At 42.4% G+C, this 24,941-nt stretch overlaps 1 protein-coding gene across 1 annotated transcript in view; it reads right to left on the bottom strand.

The window, feature by feature from the left end:
* The window catches only part of LOC122550652 (interleukin-18 receptor 1-like), a 62,670-nt gene that overhangs the window by 20,928 nt on the left and 16,801 nt on the right, over positions 1-24,941 (bottom strand). The window contains exons 4-7 of the mRNA XM_043691730.1: positions 22,470-22,650; positions 10,365-10,512; positions 8,134-8,193; positions 1,508-1,643 (exon numbers count right to left, since the gene is read on the bottom strand). Of these exons, the coding sequence (XP_043547665.1) occupies positions 1,508-1,643; positions 8,134-8,193; positions 10,365-10,512; positions 22,470-22,650 (525 nt within the window). The remainder of the gene's footprint in view (positions 1-1,507; positions 1,644-8,133; positions 8,194-10,364; positions 10,513-22,469; positions 22,651-24,941) is intronic.

The following is a 24,941-nucleotide window of genomic DNA, read 5'->3' as shown; positions in this document are numbered from 1 at the left end:
CGAGGACCCCAATAATGTAAGAGATCAGCTGCAATCAGTAGTGGATTCCCAACCACCCGCCTCCAATCCATTGGCTAGAGCTTTGCCATGGTATTGAAAGGCAAGAATGTCAGCTCTTCAGGCAGAAATGTTAGGGCTTGTGGGATAGTTGTCTGTAGTGATGATTATTGTTTCTCCCCATTGCCCACTTTCCCGATACACACCTCAAAAATGCTGGAGGTCATTCATCCAGGTGGGTTTGTGAACCACATATTGCACAGGAAGCATCTCAACCCTTGTAAGGGCTTTTGCACTTTCCTATCAAAAGGAGTGGCAACTTTTCAATGTCACCCATGTTGGCACAGACAACATTGCTTGCCTCGCTTTCCACAATGACATGTTGCATCATTAAACATTAAAGAGTGATCTGGCAGAATTTGGTAAAACAGTCTGGTTTAATCTGCAGTGAAAATATCTCTGGGTGCAGAGTCATTCTGGACATGAGCGAGACCATTTTACAGTCAACCATCTGTTGTTGCTGCAGTAACTGCTGCACTCCCATCGCTTACCATATGAACTCCTTGTGGCTCATCATTTTTGGTAGAGCGACCCATCCTTTCTGCAGGATTAAACTGCAGATGGAACTGTTCTCTGCTGGAACTATTTTGAACTACATTTGCAGAGGTTCTTCAATGTTAGAATTCGCAGCCGTTCTCATCCTTACCCTTGTGGGAGAGAATGCCTGTTTGTCCATCTAAACCAAGATAGTCATCTTGCACTTCAGAATGACTGACAAACTGAAAAATCTTCTTAATGATGTCTGCTTTTTGCTTTGCACCACTATTTGTTGTATCAACTTCCCTTCCTTAGTGATGCTACAATTTTTAACTTTCTCACAGCTTTCAACATGCTTGCAGAGATTGAACACCCTATCACAGGGAGTTCCAGTTATTAGATGATGACTTGCCCAAACTTCACACTGCAGCATGACCTAACTCCTCCTGATTAGCTGGCGTTTGTGTTTTCGTGTACAACTTTACCTATGTTCCTCCAAAAGTCAACATTTCAAAGTTTCAACCTTTTAAATAATATTCTGTTGTTCTATTTTTATTATCAAAGTGAATAACCTCATGTTTGCCCACATCTGCAAACTTGTTTCTCTTTCATTCAACATGTTTATATCTCCTTATGTTCTCCTGGCAGCTTACATTCCCATTTTGCTTTGATTCATCAGCAAACTTGGATATTTTAGACTCTCAGTCTCTGCATCTAAGTCACACATTGAATTGCAAACTCCAACACCGATCCCTGCAACACCTTCAGTTTGACACTTTTATTGGTGCCTTAGCTACTTTCTATTGATTTCAAAGTGATTCATTGCAAATTAATCTCATAAATAGTGTACAGAAAATATACACCGCACTGTATCTCAGAATCATTTCAAAGTGCTTCATCGGCCAAGTGTTTTGGAGTATCAGAATCCTTTCACAAGAGTAAGTAATAAATCCAATAATCATTAAACACCTACCTCCTCGAATCCTTACACACAGACTTTGCTCGATTACAGCTAGCCACAGGGGAGTTGTCAAAATACCAATTTAGCCGTAACAGTGGATTCCTTGTGCTGTTAGCAAAAGCTGTGCAATTAATTGTTCTATTTTCACCTAAACATTTAAGTAATCAGATATCAATGAATATTAGTAGCATTTGAATAAATCTTAAAAAATCCTGATTTGAATTAGCTATTTGAAGAAACCACAATAGATTTTATTTTGCACTTGGAGTGCAGGTTTTTACATTTCATTTAGGCCTTAAGAATTACGATAAAATAATTCTGAAAATAAAGTGCTCGTGTGATAGTGACGCAGTGAATATTGTTGTTGGAGCCCTTACTATTTCATTCATCAGATGTGGAAACTGCTGGCTGTACCCACATTTATTGTACATTGTTAATTGCCCAGAGGGCAATTGAAAGTCATCCAATTATTATGGGTCTGCAGTAACATGTAGACCAGACAAAGACAGCAGATTTACCTTCCTGTAGGGCATTAGAGAACCAGATGGGTTTTTCCCTTGACAATAAGCAATGGTTTCATCAACATCTGACTCTTAATTCCAGATTATCATTCAATTCAAATTCCACTATCTGCCAGGGCAGGATTCAAACCCAGGTGCCTGGATTAAAAGGCCAGTGATAATACCATTAGGCCATTAGGGGCAAATTTAATCTGTGCTGTTAATGAATAAGATCTTGGCTGATCTTCTATAATCAATTCCATTTTATCGCCTTTTACTATATCCATTAATTCCTAAAATTAGTGCCCAGAATTTATTAATCTCAGTATTGATTATGCTCAGTGACTGAGCATCCAAAGTTTAGTTCATACCAACTCTGAAAGTAGATCAAGCTGCATAATGCATTTGAATGTGGATACAGACATTTTCACAAACTGATCATGTATTTCAGATAGTAATGTTCAGATTTTTGCATGTAACAGCATTCATTCCTCATCTGAAGTTGCACATAGATGACAAAATTGTCTAGTAAAAATAAGGAAAATCCAAAAGCGTTTATCAGTACTGTAAGCGCAAGAAGATGACTATGAAAAGGTTTGAGCCTTTCAGAGATGTACATGACAGCTTGTGTATGAATGTAGAAGCTGCATACAGGGGATTTACTGAATATCTTCTCTCTGTCATCACAAAGGAGGGAGCTGATGCAGACATTGTAGTTAAAGGGGAGAAGTCTGAAATATTAACTAAAATAAATATAATAAGAAAGCAAATACTGGACGGACAGACTTCCTTGAAAGTGGCTAAGTCATCAGGGCCAGATGAATTGTATTCTAGGTTGTTTAAGGAAGGAAATAATGGATGAGGATATTTCAAATTTCACTGGATATACAGGACTGAAGATCTGTCAATGTTGTATTATTAATTTAAAAGCATCAAGGGATAGGTCAAATAATTATAAACTTGTTAGTCTGACTTTAGTGACAAATTACTAGAATGTGTTGAGAGATACGAGTAATTGCTACTTGGAAAGACACATTAATTATGGATATTCAGCATCATTCTGCTTTGTTAAGAGAATGTTTTGTCTTACTAACAACTGAATTTTTTGAGGAAGTAATAAGGGCAGTGTAGTGGATATAGTCAGCACGGATTTTAGTAAAGCATTTGGCAAGGTCCTACATGGCAGACTATTAGAAAAGTTAAAGCCTCTGGGATACAGGGGACTGTGACAAGTTGGATCCAATTTTGGCTCAGTGACATAAAACTGGTTATGGTCATCAGATGTCTTTGCTAACGGAAAGCAGTCTCTAGAGGTGTTCCACAGGACTCAATATTATGTACCTTGCTAATCATGGTATATATTAATGATTCAGACTTAAATGTAGAAAGCATAATGGGTAAATTTGCAGACACCACAAAAATTGGATGGATAACTGATAGTGTAGAGAATGGCTGTCAAATGCAAGATTATATCAATGGTCTGGCAGAATGGGCAAAAAAGTGGCAGATGGAATTGAGAGAAGTTGAGGTTCTGCGTTTGGGTGGGCAATCAAAACACTTAAGGTAATGAGGGGAGTAAACAAGTGAGAGATCTCAGAGTGCTTGTCCACAGGTCCCTCTGGGAAGGCAGAACAGGTAAATAGGTAGTAAAGTTGACATATAGGAGATGTTCCTTTATTGATTGAGGCTGTGACTACAAAAGCAGGAATGTAATGCTGGAATGACATCAGATACTATTTAGGCCACTCTGAAGTTTTGTATACACTTTTGATCACCACATTATAGAAAAGATGTAATGCTATGGAGAGAGTACAGAGACTTACAGGAATATTGTCAAGGATTGAAAATTGCAGCTATTAGGAAAGATTGTAGAGACAAGAGTTGTTTTCCTTCGAACACAGGAGTCTGAGGAGTGATTTAATGACGTGTATAAAATTTTGAGGGGTTTGAATAGAGTAGACATTAAAGACCTTCCCCCTCCTCCCCAGCAGAGAACGCAATTACAAGGGGACACACGTGAGGTGATTGATAGAGGGGATAAGACAGGATATGAGGAAAAGAATTTTCACCCAGAGGGTGGTGCGTGCCTAGAATTTACTACTTAGTTCACTCTTTGAGCCAGAAACCCTCAACTTATTTAAAAAGAACCGAGATCTGTGCCTGAAGCTCTGTGACCTACAAAGCTAAAGACCAGGTGCTGCAAAGTGGGATCCGAATGAAGCGCTAGATTATACAACTTGCATAGGCATCAAAGTGAATTCTTCCACCATTGCTAATACTGAATGCTATTAGTCTCACTGTTATATGGACAGTAGATTAGATTACTTCCAGTGTGGAGACAGGCCCTTTGGCCCAACAAGTCCACACCGACCCTCCGAAGAGCAACCCCACCCAGACCCATTCCCCTACATTTACCCCTTCGCCTAACACTATGGGCAATTTAGCATGGCCAATTCATCTAACCTGCACATCTTTGGACTGTGGGAGGAAACTGGAGCACGCCAACACAGAACGTACAAACTCCACACAGACAGTTGCCCGAGGCGGGAAGTGAACCCGGGTCTCTGGCGCTGTGAGGCAGCAGTGCTAACCACTGTGCCACCGTGCCACCCCTTAATCTTTGGGTCATTAAAGTGTTAAACATTAATTGCTTTAGAGATTGTGGAACAAGATATTTTTGTGCCTTGTACTCAAGAAAGAGAGACAAATGAAGGAAAAAAAAGTACAGAAAATAAAACCAATAAAAGGGTGAATATGTGGTACACATTATCAGTTGATGGATAAAGAAACTTATGATGATGTTCAAAAAGGGATCAGACAGATTCACATCACCAAACCATGGTGATTAGCTTTAGGATACAATATCTTTGTATAATGCATTTTTGAGAAACTGGATTACGAGGTGACATGAAACAATGGTTTGTTCCTGCCTGAAAATTATTATTCTTCTGTAGTGCACAAGAAATATGTGTTAAAAATGCCTGAATCAAGCCCAGTTTGATTTATCTGTGTCTAGCTCAGAAACCATTTTGAAACTGGCTATATTTCCACAGGTTTTAAAGTTAAGAATCTTATGCACTGAAGATGAAATCAAGACCTTCGGTCTACTTTTGTTTGTCACTTATATAAATTATTCAGATGAGAATATAGAAAGCATAGATAATAAATTTGTGGATGACATCAAGATTGGTGGTATAATGGACAGTGAAGATGGTTTACTAAGATTACAAACAGATCTTGATCAATTGGGTCAATGGGATGGAAAGTGTAAATGGGATTAAATTTGAATAAATGTGAGGTAGTGCACTTTGGTAAAACAAATAAAGGCAAGACGTATACAATTAAAAGTAGGCCCTGGGTAGTGTTGGAGAACAGAGACCTAGGAGTTCAGGTACATAATTCTCTGAAGTTTGCATCACATATGGATAGGGTGGTTGAGAAGGCATCTAGCATGCTCACCTTCAATGCTCAGACCATTGAATATAGGAGTTGGGACATTATGTGGAGGTTGTACAAGACATTGGTGAGGCCTCTTCTGGAGTACTATATTCATTTCTGCTCACCCTGTCATAGGAAGCTTATTACTAAACTAGAGAAGGTTCAGAAGTGATTTACTAGGATGTTGCCAGGAACAGAACGTTTGATTCATAAGGAGAGGCTAGAAAGGTTGAGACTTTCACTAGAGCATACAAAGTTGAGAGGTGACCTTATAGAGGTTTATAAAATAATAATGGTTATAGATAAGGTGAATAGCAGGTGTCTTTTCCCTGGGGGGGGGTGAGAGGGATGTCAAGACTAGGGGACATATATTTAGGGTGAGAGAAGAAAGATTTAAATAAGACTCAGTTTGTGTATGTCATAGAGTCATAGAGACATAGAGATGTACAGCATGGAAACAGACCCTTCGGTCCAACCAGTCCATGCCGACCAGATATCCCAACCCAATCTAGTCCCACCTGCCAGCACCTGGCCCATATCCCTCCAAACCCTTCCTATTCATATACCCATCCCAAGCCTCTTAAAAGTTGCAATTGTACCAGCCTCCACCACTTCCTCTGGCAGCTCATTCCATACACGTACCACCCTCTGTGTGAAAAAGTTGCCTCTTAGGTCTCTTATATATCTTTCCCCTCTCACTCTAAACCTATGCCCTCTAGTTCTGAACTCCCCAACGCCAGGGAAAAGACTTTGTCTATCTATCCTATCCATGCCCCTCATGATTTTGTAAACCGCTATATGGTCACCCCTCAGTCTCCGATATTCCAAGGAAAACAGCCCCAGCCTGTTCAACCTCTCCCTATAGCTCAAGTCCTCCAACCCTGGCAACATCCTTGTAAGTCTTTTCTGAACCCTTTCAAGTTTCAACATCTTTCCGATAAGAAGGAGACCAGAAATGCAAGCAATATTCCAAAAGTAGCCTAACCAATGTCCTGTACAGCCGCAACATGACCTCCCAACTTCTGTACTCAATACTCTGACCAATAAAGGAAAACATACCAAACACCTTCTTCATTATCCTATCTGCCTGTGACTCCACTTTCAAGGAGCTATGAACCTGCACTCCAAGGTCTTTTTGTTCAGCAACACTCCCTAGGACCTTACCACTAAATGTATAAATCCTGCTCAGATTTGATTTTCTCAAATGCAGCATCTCGCATTTATCTAAGTTAAACTCCATCTGGCACTCCTCAGCCCATTGGCCCATCCAATCAAGATCCCGTTGTACTGTGAGGTCACTTTCTCCGCTGTCCACTACACCACCAATTTGGTGTCATCTGCAAACTTACTAACTGTACCTCTTATGCTCACATCCAAATCATTTATGTAAATGACAAAAAGTAGTGGACCCAGCACCGATCGTTGTGGTCACAAGCCTCCAGTCTGAAAGACAACCCTCCACCACCACCCTCTGATTTCTACCTTTGAGCCAGTTCTGTATCCAAATGGCTAGTTCTCCCTGTATTCCATGAGATCTAACCTTGCTAACCAGTTTCCCATGGGGAACCTTGTCGAATGCCTGACTGAAGTCCATATAGATCACATCTACAGCTCTGCCCACATCAATCTTCTTTGTGTGACTATCGATGATACAAATATCTCAGCAAGAGGCCCAGCAATCATTTCTCTAGCTTCCCACCGAGTTCTAGGATACGCCTGATCATGTCCTGGGTGTTTATCCACCTTTAACTGTTTCAAGACATCCAGCACTTCCTCCTTTGTAATATTGACATTTTGCAAGGTGCTTCCATCTATTTCCATACATTCAATATCTTCAATATCCATTTCCACAATAATTACTGATGGAAAATACTTGTTTAGTATCTCCCCCATTTTCTGCGGTTCCACACAAAAGCCGCCTTGCTGATCTTTGAGGGGCCCTATTCTCTTCCTAGTTACCCTTTTGTCCTTAATGTATTTGTAAAAACCCTTTGGATTCTCCTTAATTCTATTTGCCAAAGCTATCTCATGTCCGCTTTTTACCCTCCTGATTTCCCTCTTAAGTGTACACTTACTGCCTTTATACTCTTCTAAGGATTCACTCGATCTATCCTGTCTATACCTTACAAATGCTTCCTTCCTTTTCTTAACCAAACCCTCAATTTCTTTAGTCATCCAGCATTCCCTATACCTACCTTCCCTTTCACCCTAACAGGAATATACTTTCTCTGGATTCTCATTATCTCATTCCTGAAGGCTTCCAATTTTCCAGTCGTCCCTTTACCTGCGAACATCTGCCCCCAATCAGCTTTTGAAAGTTCTTGCCTAATACTGTCAAAATTAGCCTTTCTCCAATTTAGAACTTCAACTTTTCGTGTAATAAACATCCAAAGAAAGTGGTGGATGTGGGTACAGTTACAACATTTAAAAGACATTTATATAAGTACATGAATAAAAAATGTTGAAGAGGTATGGGCCAAGCACAGATAGGGGGGGCGACTTTAGTTTGGGAATATGGTTAGTATATGATTGGACCAAAGGGTCTAGTTCCAAGCTGTATGACTCTATGACTCCATGACCTTGTAATGTACTCTTTTCTATTACAATTCATCTCACCTGTTTGCATACATTCTAAACATTCTGACAATCAATAAAAGTAACAAGTCACATTGGAAAAAAAGTAGTAGAAACTGTACTCACCTAAAACCACTTCAATACGTTCTTCAACTGGGTAAATTAAATTTGGTTTGGCAGGAGGTTCTTAAAAAGAAATTTTTAAATAAGTAAATGAAAGTAAGTTCTTAAGTTCACTCCTTAATGTAACTACACAATAAACTTCATTTATATGGAACTTTAATGTAATGTAAAGTTTCCAAGCACTTTTCAGAGGGGAAAGTAACCTGTGCTACAAGGACATGCATAATAATTCAAAGCATGATCAAATAGATAGGTTTTGAGAAAGAAGGCTGAGGTAGATATCTGGGGGCGAAAAGGTCAATTTATAGAGGAGTTAACCTGTTAAAATGTGGTCTGTTAAAATATAAATCATTTTCAGAATCGACCACTAAGGGTATACTGTAAAGCACTGTGCATGATGTGAAATCTTATTAGGCTGGAGCACCACAACAGAAACCCAGATTTTCAAAGTTACTCTTAGTAAGCCATCCTCCACAAACTTGACAAATTCTATAGTATCTAGTTTAAGTATATATCTTCCAAACATTTTTAAGGTCTATCTTACATTGCAGTAGTGACTATACTTCAAAAAACCATTGACTGTAAGTACTTTAGAAAGTCCTGAAGTCATGGAAGGTGCAACATAAATGTAACCCTTTCTTTCAAAGGTTCTACATAAAGCTCCATTTGTATTCATCATTCTATGTATAAAATCTATTTGTTGCATACCCTACAGTAAGTGTATTTTCAATTGTAACATATATCCCTCTAGAATAGGGAAGGATGTTGTGAAACTTGAAAGAGTTCAGAAATGATTTACAAAGATGTTGCTAGGTTTGGAGGATTTGTGCTATGGGGGAGGATGAATAGGTTGGGGCTGTTTTCCTTGGAGCATCGGAGGCTAAGGGGGGACCTTTTCGAGGTTTATAAAATCATTCTGGGCATGGAAAGGGTAAATAGACAAGGCCTTTTCCCTGGTTGGGGAAGTGCAGAATTAGAGGGCATAGATTTAGGGTGAGAGGAGGAAGATTTAAAAGGGACCTAAGGGGCAACTTTTTGACACAAAGGGTGGTGCGTGTATGGAATGAGCTGCCAGAGGAAGTGATACAGGTTGGTACAATTATAATATTTAAAAGGCATCTTGATGGGTACATGAATAGGAAGGGTTTAGAGGGATATGGACCAAGTGGGACTAAATGGCAAATGAGACCAAATTAGGGTAGGACATCTGGTCGGATGCACGAGTTGGCCAAAATTATCTGTTTCCATGCTTGCATCTCTATGACTCTATGACTCTAAATGTAAACTCTGAAATTTTGAATTGTACTTTGATTGTAACCCATTACATTTTTACATTCAATCTTTCATGGGACATGGGAATTTCTGCATTATTGCCCATGCATATTTGCCCTTGAGAAGGTAGTGGTGACCCATTATTGTCCATGTGGTGTAGGTACTCACAGAGCTGTTGGGAAGGAATCCAGTTCTGGGTTTTATTCTTCTTCTACTTTCTCTGGAGATTCCCTGGTTTGATACAACTGAATGGCTCACTGGGTCATTTCAGACTGCAGTCAAGATTTGACCACATCATTGAGTGTCACATGTAGGATATGAAAACAGGTAGCTATACCTCTTCATTTTCTAACACTCCCGCATGTTTTAGGATTGTGTTGAAATAACTTTTTGTTTAAATGTCAAGGCTGGATATGATCTTTAGACCTAGGTCAACATTTATTATTCTGCAGAATATCTTCTTGAAGATATCCAGAAAAGGTATAAGAATATACAAATATGCAAAGATGTGAATTAGGACCAACTCAATCAGCCGCTGTGCCTGTTTCACCCTTTAATAAGTTCATCACTCATCTGATTGTGGCTTCAACTTTACTTTGACCCCTTGTCATTCAAAAATCTATTCAACTCAGTCTTAAGAATGTACAATGAGCTAGGCCTCCACTACTCTCTAAGCGGACAATTCATGACTCATGACCCTCTGTAAGAAACAATTCTCCTCATCTCCATCTGTGAGACTCTTTATTTTAAAACTGTGTCCTCTAGTGGTAGATATTCTTATGACCATCAATTAACTAAATGCTTGTTAACTTGGCAATGAACAGAAGATAGATATCCCACAAGCAACTTAGAAAAATATTTGAATAGGCCTAAGAAAGTTATTGGTGCTTTTTTGCCACAGGCATATAATTTGTCAAGGATTCCTCTGGCCCTGCCATTAAGAAATTAGTAAAAGACATTACCTTTCAACGTCAGTGTTAACGTCCTTGTAGTATTGTATTGTACTCCAGAATGTTCAAATGTAAGTTTACAAGTGTAATATCCCGCATTTTCTTTTTTAAGTTTATTAAACTGTAGTGATGATCCTGTGTGAATGTATTCCTGACAATCCTGTTGAATGAATCAACCAGATGTTGCTAATATTCAGACAAGAACAAAGCTTGTAACAATGTCATTGAAAACAGAGCAAAGAAACTGAAACAACTGCCAATGCAGGAAGTCAGAAACAAAAATCGAAATTGCTGGAAAAGCTCAGCAAGTCAGTGGAGAGAAATCATAATTAACGTTTCGGGTCCGGTGACCCTTCTTCAGAATAGATGGCAGCTATGAAAAGATTAGATTAGATTACTTACAGTGTGGAAACAGGCCCTTCGGCCCAACAAGTCCACACCGACCCGCAACCCACCCATTCGCCCCTTTACCTAACACTACGAGCAATTTAGCATGGCCAATTCACCTGACCTGCACATCTTTGGACTGCGGGAGGAAACCGGAGCACCCGGAGGAAACCCACGCAGACACGGGGAGAATTTGCAAACTCCAACAGTCAGTCACCTGAGTCGGGAATTGAACCCAGGTCTCTGGCGCTGTGAGGCAGCAGTGCTAACCACTGTGCCACCATGCCGCCCACTAAAGGGTAGCTTTTTATCAGAAGATAGGGAAGGGGGAGGAGAAAATGATAGGTGGATCTAGAACCCAAAGAGAGAAAAAAACAGTTGCATAAAGGAAAAGGTAAAGGTCGGTCTGGGAGAATGAAGAATGGGAAAAAGCTGCTCAAGCCCTAAAAGTCCCTGAAGGCTGCAGAATCCCCAAGTGGAAAAGGAAGCCCTGTTCTTCCAGCTTGCGCTAATCTTCGCTGGACCACTGCAGCAAGCCTAAGAAAGAGATTTTGGCCTGGGCACACACCAATTGGAAGCTCAGGGTCTTTTTTATGGACAGAACATGGGTGTTCTGCAAAGCGGTCACCCAATCTATGCTTCGTTTCCCCACTGTAGTGGAGACCACATTGTGAACAGTGGATACAGATTGAGTGAAGTGCAGCTAAACCGCAGCTTCACCTGCAAGGTGTGTTTGTGTCTTTGGATAATGAGGAGGGAGGATATAAATGGGCATCCCGTGGAGGTGACAGAAATGGAATACATGTGTTTGCCTATCCATTAATCCAGGCTGGCCACCAATATCTATTACAAACCCACTGACTCCACAGTTACCTTGACTATACATCCACACACCTTGCTTCCTATAAAGACTCTATTCCATTCTCCCAGATCCTCCATCTCTGTTGCATCTGTTTTGATGATGCGAACTTTGACAAGGAGTGTTCCAAAATTCCACCTTCTTCTTCAACCAAGGATTCCCCAACACCGTAATTAACAGGGCCCTCAGCGGATCTGACCCATCTCCTGCACTTCGGCTTCACTCCCTCTCTTCCCTCCCACAAAATCAATAGGGTCCCCATTATTTTCCCCTACCATCCCACCAGCATTAACATCCAGAGGATCATTAGCTGCCTTTTATGCCACTTTCAGCATGATGCCACCATCGCACAGAGAGTCATAGAGTCACACAGCACAGAAATAGACTCTTCGGTCCAACTCATCCACACCAACCAGACATCACAATCTGACTTAGTCCCATTTGCCAGCATTTGGCCTATATCCCTCTAAACCCTTCCTATTCATGCATCCATCGAGATACAGTAGTCCCCCCGTACCCGCGGGGGATACGTTCCAAGACCTACTGTGGAAGCCTGACACAATTCATTCAAATGGGGAAGTTACTGTAATGGAAAATTATCCATTTACTGTGAAATTAATTATCCATTTACTGTGAAATTTAAAGACAATGCTTGTTTAAATCAATGCTGTGCTGAGCTTTGTAAATGATGCTTTGATGAAGGTTTGCAGTTAGCTTATCTCTGTTTGAATTCTGTAAACATTCAACTCGACCTTGCAATAGTCGAACTCAGCGAAAGCTGAATAACTGTTATGTCTAGGACCAGGTGAGAGGATAACAACTTGAGTTTCCCCAGTTTCTGCCCTTGAGAGTGTGATAAGGACTGCTATAAAGCAGGACTCTGTGTAATTTTTCGGTACTCATTGCATTGAGGCATCTGATTTAGTGTAATGAGTCAATCTTGCAAGATTTTTAATAAAGACCCTTGCTTTGCTCTTGCTAATTATTGAGTCAAGTCGATTTAATTTCCATGACAGTAAACTTGGGGGCTCGGTCCAGGACCCCGCGACTGGGTGAGATTCTGAAGATTCTCAGGATGCGCAGGCGCCAGCACCTTGAAGGTCTTTCACTTCATCTCGAGCGCTGAATTGGCCCCTTTGCGTGAGAGGACTGGGAATCTGTGGATCACCCTAGCGCCGGGGTTTCGAATCAAATAGGTCGGGGTAAGAGTCATGGATTAAGTAATCCTGCATAGAGACTCATTGTAAGAGAATAAATACAGCAGGAAAAGGGTTCAGTGAACTCTCGCGTGGTATTAGAGTAAAACCCCAAGACAAGGGGCTTGCCATCTCAAGAGTGTTTAGGAGACAGCAAGGTTAAGGGTGGTTTTAGACTTGGAACCGCCACTGGCTGAGTTGGACTCGCCTAAGATGTACCGGGTACATGGTTTCTTGGTTTACGAAAACCAAGGCATTGAGGCGGACGCGCCCAATGTGAGAGGGGACCTCCGGAGGTAAAAAGCAAATCAAAAGGGAAAAGGTAATGGTACTGCGAGAGAGAGAGAGAGCTGAACACTTTTCCAGTTACACTAAAAATGGGCTCCAGCAAGAGCAAACAAAGGGAGAGTCCACACAGGACTTGGAATGGCCAACCAAAAATACAATACATGTTAAATAATTACGGCCCAGAATCTGTAAAGCAGTTAGAATTGTGGATCAAGGAATGTGGTTTTTCTGGAGGGAGGAAGTTTTAGTAAAAGGCAGCTGGAAATATTGAGGCTGAGGTTGGAGGAGAGAGAGAGAAGGAGAAAAGGAAAGAAAAAATAGAACCTGTGGAAGGCTGAGGCTGATATCAGAGAAAGGAAATCTCAAGTAAAAGATAGATCAAATACGAGTACAAACACCAGCGCACATGAAGACGCGCGCAGCAAACAACCTAACGAAGCTGTACAGTGTCTTAGGTCTGTTTCAGATCCTGAGTTTGATGACTGCCCTCTGAGACCTGCAGCCCCCCCTACGCGATCTGCCTGGCGAAAGTTCCACGTCAGCAGCCACCGCCTCGGGGCCTGCTGGATCACCGATAGCACTTCGTACCCGCAACAGATCGAAGCAAGAAGACCAAGAGAAGTATAACTGGCCAGCCGTAAGTGTCCAAGCCAGAGTAGCCAACCCGCTAGAAGGGAACGGAGATGTTAAGGCTTTTGTTGCAGCGCTGGCAACTGCCTATGGAGCTGCATTCCCAGTGTGAATGGAATTGACCAAAATAGCAATGGGTAAACAACAAAAAGATGAGACAGTGTCCCAATACCTTACGCGCCTCACTGAAGTTCATAATGTCCATAGTGGACTGAGACCACCTGAAGAAATAACGGCAGCAGAAATCACGCCGTATGAAGTACGCCTGAGGAACAGCTTCTTCAATGGAATGAAGGATGAAATAGTGAAAAAGATGGTCACCCAGCCATTGGAGGAAGGTGCTGCAGAAAAACAGGTCGCGGAAGAGGCACTGCCAGAGGTAGATCTGGCGGGTGCTTTGTTTGCGGAGCAATGGACCACTGGGTGAGGCAGTGCCCACGCAGACAGTCCCAATCGGCCCTGGAGGCTGAGTGACAGGGTGTCTGACAGGGGAAGGCTGAGGTGGAGGTGGGCAGCCCACAAGGTACAGGTGAGCCTCTTTCCTTTATGCTTGGCAATGAAGACTCGCTTATGCTAATCTCTTCTACTAACCTTACGGGCACTGAAACATGTCACACCTCTACGTTGAGTGCTGAGATTGCGAAGTGTGGACAGTATGTCCAATATCACACAATGATGCATATAATGCCTACCTCTATGTTATATGTGGAAGGTACATCAGTTACCTTTTTGGTAGATACAGGAGCAACATATTCAGTCCTTACATTAAGCCAGTTGAGACAATCGACACAAATAAAGATGAGTGAAAGGTTCCTGAACACAATGGGTGCATCAGGAGTCATGGTGCGGGAGACATTTTCCACGCCCCTATTGTGCGAAACGGGGAAACTTTCCAATTCTCCTTCTTGTTATTGGAATTTTGTCCTTTAAATCTGATGGCTTGGGATCTCATAGTGAGACTGGGGTTGGACTTGCTCAGTACTCCGATAGGCTTGCAGGTAATTCAAAGGGAAGATTTACCAGTGCAGGCTGTATAAGATGACCCATGACCCTTGATGTATGTCTATGAGTGGCGATTAGGCCAGAGAGTGATACGTTCAGTGAGCGATTCACTCACCCTGGAAACAAGCAACCATGTTAATCCTATTAACACCGATTTTCTTGCTGGAGATTATGTTGCACTGCACAGCACACATACACCGGGACAGCCCTGACAAACCATATGAGAAGGATTGGTTCAGGAGATTGGTTAAACCAGATCAGTTGTTATTGTACGAATTTTATTGGAGTGATCGCAGATGTGCAGTCAGTGTGAACTTATCTAATGTATCAGTAACAGCAAACAGACCCTATATTTTTGACGTGGAAGGGTCCACTCCTCACATGTCACTGGCAAAGGCGTCTAGTGACAGTGGCAGGATTTGGGACCATGGGTGCTAAAGGCACAAAGAACGAAAGGTTGGGTCTTCAGGAATGATGTGGGTATCTGGTTCAATGCAGATATTCAAACATATAAGAAGAAACTAAATTGGCTAACTCAGGCAGATAGGACAGTCCAGGTAACCCCCACTAGCCCTGAGAAGTCTAGGGGGATAGCCTGGTGTTTCCCTAAGATAGATGTCTCAGACCCAAGATTATAAATGGTTCCTACTGAGTTGTGGGCAAAGGGAAAACATGATGTGGGGCTCATATGAGGCTGTGAGCCCATAAGGATAACCCCGAAGTCTGAGCACAATACCCATTAAAACCCGAAAAATAGAAGGAATTACTCCAGTCTTTGAATCCCTCCTAAAGGCTAGAGTGATAATCCCCTGTGAAAACTCATTGGTGAGAACTCCCATTTTTCCGGTCAAAAAGGCAAATGTTCCCAATGAACCGGAAGAATGGAGGTTTGTCCAAGACCTGCAGGCAGTCAATAGCGCTGTTGTCCCATGCTCTCCAAATGTTCCTAACTCCTATACTATATCTGAACAAGGGAGTGCTATTGGTCAAGACAGAGTTCAAGCAATCCAGCAAATTCCAAAGACTCACATGAAGAAACAAACGCTATCCTTTTTGGGCATGTGCTCTTACTGTAGAATGTTTATCCCACATTACGCAACCCTTGAGGTGCCCCTAAGTGACATAGCCCATGGCAAAGGTTGCAGAACCAGAGTCTGTTGCATTAGACCCCAGAGGCTGAGAGTGCCTTTGTTGAATTGAAAAAGGCACTCCAAACTACACCTACACTGTGGATTCTGAATCCAAACAAGCCTTTTGTACAAACGGTGGATGAGAAGTGTGGCTGCATGACATCTGTGCTGTTACAGGATCATGAGGGAAGACTGCCTGCTTGTAGCTTATTTTTCAGCTAAACTAGACCCCGTAGTGGAAGGATTGCCTAAATGTCTGCGAGCCATGGCTGCAGCTGAAAAAGCTATTGTAGCGTCTGGGGATATAGTTGGCTACAGTGAATTAACCCTACTGGTCCCACAGTATCCTTACTGCTGAGCGAGCAAAGGACCACACACATGTCAGCAGTGTGTTGGCTCAGATATAATACTGTGCTCTTGGCGATGCCTAACATTACAATAAAGCGATGTAACGTCCTTAACCCTGCTAGCCTTCTCCCCACAGAAGGAGATGGAGACCCACATGACTGTGTCGCTGTAACTAATGGAATTTGCAGCCCTAGACAAGATTTGCAGGATTCACCACTTCAGCAATCCAGATATGGAGTTTTTTGTGGATGGGTCAGCATTCAGGAGCAAGGAGACAGGCCAGAATTGTGTTGGGTATGCTGTAGTGACTACCTACGAGATAGTCAAAGTGGGATCACTCCCTTCACATCTGTCAGCACAAGCAGCGGAGCTGATTGTCTTGACTGAGGCCTATAAATTGGCTGAGGGAAAGACAGTGAATATTTACACCAATAGCAGATACGCATTCGGGGTTGTACATGATTTTGGAAACCTGTGGAAATGCAGGGGCTTTTTGACCTCTGCCGGAAAGCCCATCACACACCGTGGCCTGATTTCTGACCTCCTGGAAGTGGTCCTGTTGCCTAAATCAATCGCTGTGTGTAAGTGAGAAGCCCACACAAAAAATAATGATTTTATTTCTCAAGGCAATGCAAGGGCACACTCAGCAGTGAAAACAGCAGCCCAACAGCTAATAAGTGATCAATTTGACATGTATATGACAAAAATTTGTACTCCAACAGCAGATATACGGGAGTTACAGTCACAGGCCACACCAGAAGAAAAGTGTGAGTGGATGAAAGCAGGATGCAGTGTGAGGGAAGGAGTATGGTGTGGCCCCAATGGTAAACCCTGTCTACCACCGTCATTATTTCCATTCTATGCCAAACTGACACACGGTAAGGACCATGTGTCAAAAGGGGGATGTACAACAGTATTTCAGCACACTGGTACACTAAGGGATTTACTCATTAATCCCAGAAATATTGTGAGCGTTGTTTTATCTGTGCCACAAATAATGTTGGGAGGGGAATACAGAGAGTCAGGCAGCACACCCCCAACCCCAAAAACCTTTTAAACATTTACAGATGGATTTCACTGAATTAACGCCCAGCGAAGGGAAAAGGTACTGTCTGGTAATAGTTGATATGTTTTCCAAATGGGTGGAAGCATTCCCCGCGTCTAAACAGGATGCCAGTGCAGTAGCCAAGGCTTTGCTAACTGAGATAATTCCAAGATGGGGAATCCCTGAAAGGCTCAGTAGTGATAATGGGACCCCATTTGTCAATAATGACTGACAGCAGATCAGTGATTACTTGGGAATAAACATGAGACAACACTGTGCCTGCCACCCAGCGAGCGGTGGGGCAGTAGAGAGAGAAAATGCTACTCTAAAAAATAAATTGACGAAATATTGTGAGGAACTAGGGGTGACATGGACAAAGGCACTTCCAATTGATCTAATATATATGAGATCTTGGAGGAGAGGAAGAGCTAATCTTAGCCCATTTGAAATTTTGTTTGGTAGGCTGCCCAACACAGGAATTAGCCCAAGACCTAAGGTAAGGCAGATAACAGGCCACTGTGAGGAGATGTTGTGTTACTGTATAAAACTCTCGACACTTTTATCTCAAATACAGAATCAAGTGAAAACAGCACTACCCCAACCAGCAGAAGGGAAGCTACACGATCTAAAACATAGAACATAGAACATAGAAGAATACAGTGCAGTACAGGCCCTTCGGCCCTCGATGTTGCGCCGATCCAAGCCCACCTAACCTACATTAGCCCACTATCCTCCATATGCCTATCCAATGCCCGCATAAATGCCTCATACGATCTTTCTACCATACCAGGCAACATCCTGGTAAACCTCCTCTGCACCCGTTCCAGAGCCTCCACATCCTTCCTATAGTATGGCGACCAAAACTGCACACAATACTCCAGATGCGGCCGCACCAGAGTCTTATACAACTGCAACATGACCTCAGTACTCCGGAACTCAATTCCTCTACCTGGAGACTGGATAGTGGTGAAAGACTTCAGGAGGAAAAACTGGAAGGCGAAGAGGTAGTTGGAGCCATTTCAAGTGCTCCTTACAACACAGACAGCAGTTAGCAGTTAAGATCACAGAAAGAGCCACGTGGATACATGCCAGCCTTTGCAAGTGTGTAGCTGGTGCTGAGGAGACATCGGACAGCTCCGGAACCAATTAAGTGCAAGTAGTGATTAGAAGCCTCATACGAATATGGGGCTGCCCCAGCTCAGACCTTTAGCAAGCGCCCTGGTAGGACTATTCGTAAGGGCAGGGGCATTGCGTGGACCCCACCCTACCATGGCGTTGACGAGTGTGACGTGTGAACATGGGCTGTGTACAGAGCACACCAGAGCAAGTGACGATACCACCACAAAGCTGTGTTTCGGGTAGGTGGCGTTTGAGAAAAAGGCCTGGCGTTTCCTCAACATTTTAGGATATATAGCTATTCTGGCTCTGTATTTTCTTATTGTTGCTGTAGTTGTCCTTGTTGTCATAAAATGACAAAAAGGGGGAAAATGTAATGGAAAATTATCCATTTTCTGTGAAATTTAAAGACAATGCTTGTTTAAATCAATGCTGTGCTGAGCTTTGTAAATGATGCTTTGATGAAGGTTTGCAGTTAGCTTAAGGGGGGGTAGCTCTGTTTGAATTCTGTAAACATTCAACTTGATCTTGCAATAGTCGAACTCAGTGAAAGCTGAATAACTGGTATGTCTAGGACCAGGGGATGAGAGGATAACAACTTGAGTTTCCACAGTCTCTGCCCTTGACAGTGTGATAAGGACTGCTATAAGGCAGGCGTCTGTGTAATTTTTCGGTACTCATTGCATTGAGGCTTCTGACTTAGTGTAATGAATCAATCTTGCAAGATTTTTAATAAAGACCCTTGCTTTGCTCTTGCTAATTATTGAGTCAAGTCGGTTTAATTTCCACGACATTACCTACCCGGCAGCCCTCGACCCCTGGTTCTGGGAGGTTGCCTATAATAGGTTCGGGCCACGGTAAACCACGGGTAACTGAAATCGCGGAAAACGATTCCACGGATATGGAAGCTGCCCTGTACTTGTGATTTACGGAGATGACCATAATCAATCTGTATCGACCAATAATTTGGTCACAATTGCGAGTGGCCAGGTTTTGATTCCCATGCAGTTAATCGCTGTAAGTGTTTCACAGACAGGATTTTATGACTACAGATATCCTCAAACTGTATTGTGTCAGTGTCTGATTAAGTTAGCTACCCTAAGATGGTCCTCTCATTGTTCACATGTGCAACTCACTTTCGCACTTTACCTACTACAGTGTGCTGGCAGCCATTTTCTGTTTCTGTTTTGCATTTGCAATTCTGGTGAGGGTGGAAGGCAGCACTTGCCATGCTTCACAGAGTAAGTCGCAGGCTCAGCCTGTTACATCGAGGTGACTGCCCATCCCTTCACGTTCCTGTCTTCTTTGCACCATCTATCTCATCAATTCTGAACTTCCCCACCCACCTGTCATTGAAGTCTCCATCTTCCTGCATTATTTCTGAGCCCCAGGTCTACAGTTAGTCAAGCCACCTATTGCTCTGCACCAATCCCCCATCAAATCCAAGGTGATGCATACTATCAGTGACCACCCTCTCACAGTAACCCGTGCCTTCCAGTGCACTATGGTCTCCCACCTTTTCATTTTGGGTTGCCCCCCTCCGCATCTTGTAATAATTATAGTCCCCTCAGCATCCCGGCATGCAGACTTCAATCCCCACAATTGACTTCCCAAATTGCCCACTACAGCAGTGGCCCCTGATAAGCCCTTCTGTCTTTCAGTGAACAGGCATCTTGGAGATCATGGACCAACCCCTGACTAACTTGGAATGACAGGCTTGTCTGATGATGGAACAGAGTCCTGACTAATCTCTGTCCAGCTCCTCAGCCAATATACTGCTAATCCTCAATCTGCAGGAGTCACCACTGCCCACTCTCTAGTCTTTAATGATACAGAACATCTGAATCTGAATGTCTGATGTGGTCAAATACCTATGCCCAAGCCCCTGGACTAAGATAACACAATGTCCTTGACTGATGATGGTGGAACCCCTTGACTGACAGCAGTCACCCTTGAATTGACTGAGAACTACTTCCCTTAGATATGGTGACATGAGGTTGAAGCACATTCAGTGTGCTTGCTGTGTAAGCTGCTGGCACATGCTGTAGATGTGACACTCATGTAGTGTGGTGTTGAACAGTTAAATGTCTACGTCTTGACTGATCACTACAACAACAATGATAAACTGTCTGGCATTAAAAGACAAGGTGAGACAGAATTACTGACAGCCTTTAATTTCTGAATGAGGGACATTACACAAAAAGGCAAGGCACGTGCAAAGAGATACTGTGAGCACCCAAGGAATGCCAAGCAAATGAACACAGAGAAAGCAAGCTTTCCTGTGGTGCATTGGTAGTGCCCTTACCTCAGAGCCAGGAGACCTGGGTTTAAGTCCTACCTGCTCCAGTGGTATGCATTTACATCTCACTATTACCTAATCTCACCTCATCTATTCAGAGTGCTATTTTCCCAGTCAGTGGAGAAAAACCAGACAGCAACAGTTCTTGACATGAAAGTGCGAGAGGGCCACAGGGATCGATGCTGGGTCCACTACTTTTCGTCATTTATATAAATGATTTGGATGTGAGCATAAGAGGTACAGTTAGTAAGTTTGCAGATGACACCAAAATTGTAAGTGTAGTGGACAGCGAAGAAGGTTACCTCAGATTACAATGGGATCTTGATCAGATGGGCCAATGGGCTGAGAAGTGACAGATGGAGTTTAATTTAGATAAATGCGAGGTGCTGCATTTTGGAAAGACAAATCAGGGCAGGACTTATACATTGAATGGTAGAGGTCCTAGGGAGAATTGCTGAACAAAGAGTCCTTGGAGTGCAGGTTCATAGCTCCTTGAAAGTAGAGTTGCAGGTGGATATGATAGTGAAGAAGGTGTTTGGTATGCTTTCCTTTATTGGTCAGAGTATTGAGTCCAAGAGTTGGGAGGTCATTTTGAGGCTGTACAGAACATTGGTTAGGCCACTTTTGGAATATTGTGTGCAATTCTGGTCTCCTTCCTATCGGAAGGATGTTGTGAAACTTGAAAGGGTTCAGAAAAGATTTACAATGATGTTGCCAGGGTTGGAGGATTTGGACTATAGGGAGAGTTGAATAGGCTAGGGCTGCTTTCCCTGGATCATCGGAGGCTGAGGGGTGACCTTATAGAGGTTTATAAAATCATGAGGGGCATGGATAGGGTAAATAGACAATGTTTTTTCCCTGGGATCGGGGAGTCCAGAATTAGAGGTCAGAGGTTTAGAGTGAGAGGGGAAAGATATAAAAGAAACCTAAGGGGCAACTTTTTCACGCAAAGGATGGTGTATGTGTGGAATGGGCTGCCAGAAGAAGTAGTGGAGGCTGGTACAATTGCAACATTTAAAAGGCATCTGGATGGGTATCTGAATAGGAAGTGTTTGGAGGGATATGGGCCGGGTGCTGGCAGGTGGGACTAGTTTAGGGTGGGATATCTGGTTGGCATTGATGACCAAATGGTCTATTTCTGTGCTGTACGTCTCTATGACTGTATGTGAGCAGGTACCTGGCAGACCCAGTGTCTTTGCCAGGTCTGCCACCTGCTCCAGAGGTGTGCAATAGCATCTCTGAACAGGTTGATTTAAATATTTAAAAGCCATGAGGTGCATAGTTGTGATGTATGAGATGATACGTGCCCCTGTGCACAAAGACACTGGTAGAAGCATGGCAATGCAAGGTGTTGGTGCAAGTCTGATGCCAACCTCTTTGGATGAAGGATGTAGGTGGTGGTGCCTATGGAGTGTGCCCTGTGATGCTGAGTTCTGCTGTCCAGATGGAAACCCAGACGAGCAAATGATGAGTTGAATCTACCAGGTACCTGCTCAGATTTTCATTTCTGATTTTAATCCATTGACTGGGAAATAAAAAACATACTTGCAGATAAATGAGATGAGATCAGGTAATAATGAGATTTTAATGCATTTAAATAAGCCTCTTGCCACTTACTTGAGAGATTCTTGCCTCACCATTCAAACCTTGGATGGTAAATCAAAAATCTTTTGCATACTACATCAATACTACCTTTTCAATTTTCACCACATTTCACCAAGTGACTCCACCATTGCCCATAGGTCCCACTTATTAATTCAAATATAAGTGTGAGCTCCAGACTTGATAATCTAATTGATTTGATTAAACATAATTACCTTGTACCACTTCAGATCTTCTTTATTATTCTCATAATCTTCCATTTTTGGACAAAGCAGTTTAATCGATGTTCCAATATCTGCATCTCGTTCATAAGTTAGCTCTTCAGTGTAACAACCTTCAATAATTGATGCAACATTCAAACTCATATTTTCACCCGTGATATTGTGTGTTCCATTGCTATTAAGCACAAAGCAGGTTAGAACAAATGGTGCTGAACACAAATTTGGGATAATAAATAACAGGAACAGATTAGGCACTCAGTTCCAAATTAGACTGCTTTATTCACTCTCATGTCTTGTGCAAGATTCAAGATCATTCATAGCAATTAAGCAAAAGGCACTCACAATCCAATGATATCATTAATTCAAAATACATTTAATTAGATGCTTAATCTGACTCATAAGTCAATGTAAAGCTGTTTTCTGCAGCACTGTCACAATACAACCATCATCTACAAGGATTAAATCAGAGCTACAATGGAATACTCACCACCTCCAGTCACAAAACATCCCAAATGCATGACATGGGCCAGGACAAAGCAATACATTTCTTTGGTACCCACAGCAATAGACTCATTATCCATGCCCTCCACCACAAACACACTGCTCTGGCAGTATATTCCATCAGTAGCAATACATAAACTTTGCGTTAAAAGCCTGTCCTAACTGGATCATTCTTACCAATCAAGTGATCAGAAACATAAAAACCCTCCTTACTTTCAAATCGGATCAGCCTAACTTGAAGACATACTTACGTTCCTTTAATGTCAGCAAGTAAGAACTATGAATAAACATAACTCAACAAAGACTGTAGGGGAAATAAGTATTAATTAAGGAGGCCGTGGCCTTCCTGAGTTTGGGGAAAAAGTAGAGTTGGATCTAGGTCAATGTGAGGTAGAATGGTAGTGTCGGGTTCAGGATACTAAGGGGTGGGGGCATAATGAGGTTAGTACTCCAGGAGGAGGGGCATCAGGTGTCATGGGAACCAGATCTGGAGTGGGGTTCAGGTACCTGCAGATAGATGTGGAGTTGGGGATGGCAGTGAATGGGTGTGTGAGCATGTGTGTGTTTGGGGTGGAGGGGTGGCTGTGATGGTAGCTGTGTCAGTTTCACCTCCTCTAACTGTTTCTGACTAACTATTCAGGCAAAACAGTTGTAACCCCTCAAAGTTTCAAACACTAAATCAAATTTGAGGAGATTTTCAGAGTGTTCTGGGTACCAGATAATTGCCCATCAGACTTTTCAACTTTGCAAGTAATTTTCATGGATTCAGCTATGTCAGAACTTCTGCAAGATCCCAACTCTCAACTGTCTCTGTCTGTCTATACTGTTCCAACAATTAATTTCTTATGGGAAGATCTGGGCCAAACTGATTAAGATGAACTAATTAATGTTCAACTTCAAACACCATAACAGCTATATCATTCAAGCTTCATAACAAATGCAATGGATGTGGTCTAATGTTATGCATGTTAATGTAGAGAAGCAGCAATAGCCAGAGAGTGTTAGATCCAAAGAAACGTGGTTGGAGAAAGATTGGAGTACTTCTGGATGGCAAAATACAAGATCATTGATTTTAAAAATTGCCAACCAGAACAAAAGCTGCAAGTTTTAAGGAGAAGTTTCGTGCTTGCTGGTAAAGCCAAGAATGAAACACCAGGACATTGAGCATTCTCAGCCTGTGGACCTCTCTCATAATTTTCAAAAGATCAAAAACCAGGGTGCTATGAGCAGTCTGTCTTCAAGTGGGATGGATGTTAGTGAGGGGAAATGGATGAACAGTCGAAAAGAAGGTGGTGAATAGTGATAGTGGGGAATGAAGACAAGTGTCTATGATATGGATTGGATAACATTGCAAGGGAGAGTAGTTCACAGAGTAAGCGGAAACAAATGCCTGGAAAGAGCACACAAAATAGTGTCTTACAAAAAGATCCTGAACTGTAACAGAAGGGGGAAGGAGGCAAACTATGGGGCTGATGCTTTTGAAAGAAAACTGGAAAAGCTATCTGTTGTGTTTTGAGCAGGAAAGAAAAGCAAATCAGCTGCAGGAGACTGGGGAGGGAGCAGGTCAACATGAAATGATGGAAGGCAAAGCATGACCATAGTCTCCTGGTCTTCAAAGACCGTTGTACTGTGAATGAACAGACTGGAGGAAAAATACTAGATTTGTTATATTGGTTGAGGCATGGAGTTCTAAGCTCTAACATGTAAGAGGCGAAAATGAGGACTGCAGATGCTGGTGATCAGAGACAAGTTTAGAGTGATGCTGGAAAAGCACAGCAGGTCAGGCAGCATCTGAGGAGCGGGAAAATCGACATTTCGGGCAGGAGCCCTTCATCAGAACTGAAACGTTGATTTTCCTGCACCTCGGATGCTGCCTAACCAGCTGTGCTTTTCCAGCATCATTCTAATCTTGTCTCTAACATCTAAGAGTCATGAGTGCTATTGAATTGGAAAGTTTGAAAAGAG

Source organism: Chiloscyllium plagiosum, chromosome 6 (genome assembly GCF_004010195.1).
Source record: "Chiloscyllium plagiosum isolate BGI_BamShark_2017 chromosome 6, ASM401019v2, whole genome shotgun sequence".
Lineage (NCBI taxonomy): Eukaryota > Metazoa > Chordata > Chondrichthyes > Orectolobiformes > Hemiscylliidae > Chiloscyllium > Chiloscyllium plagiosum.
Note: the sequence above shows the minus strand (reverse complement) of the source record. Positions and strands in the feature narration are given on the sequence as shown.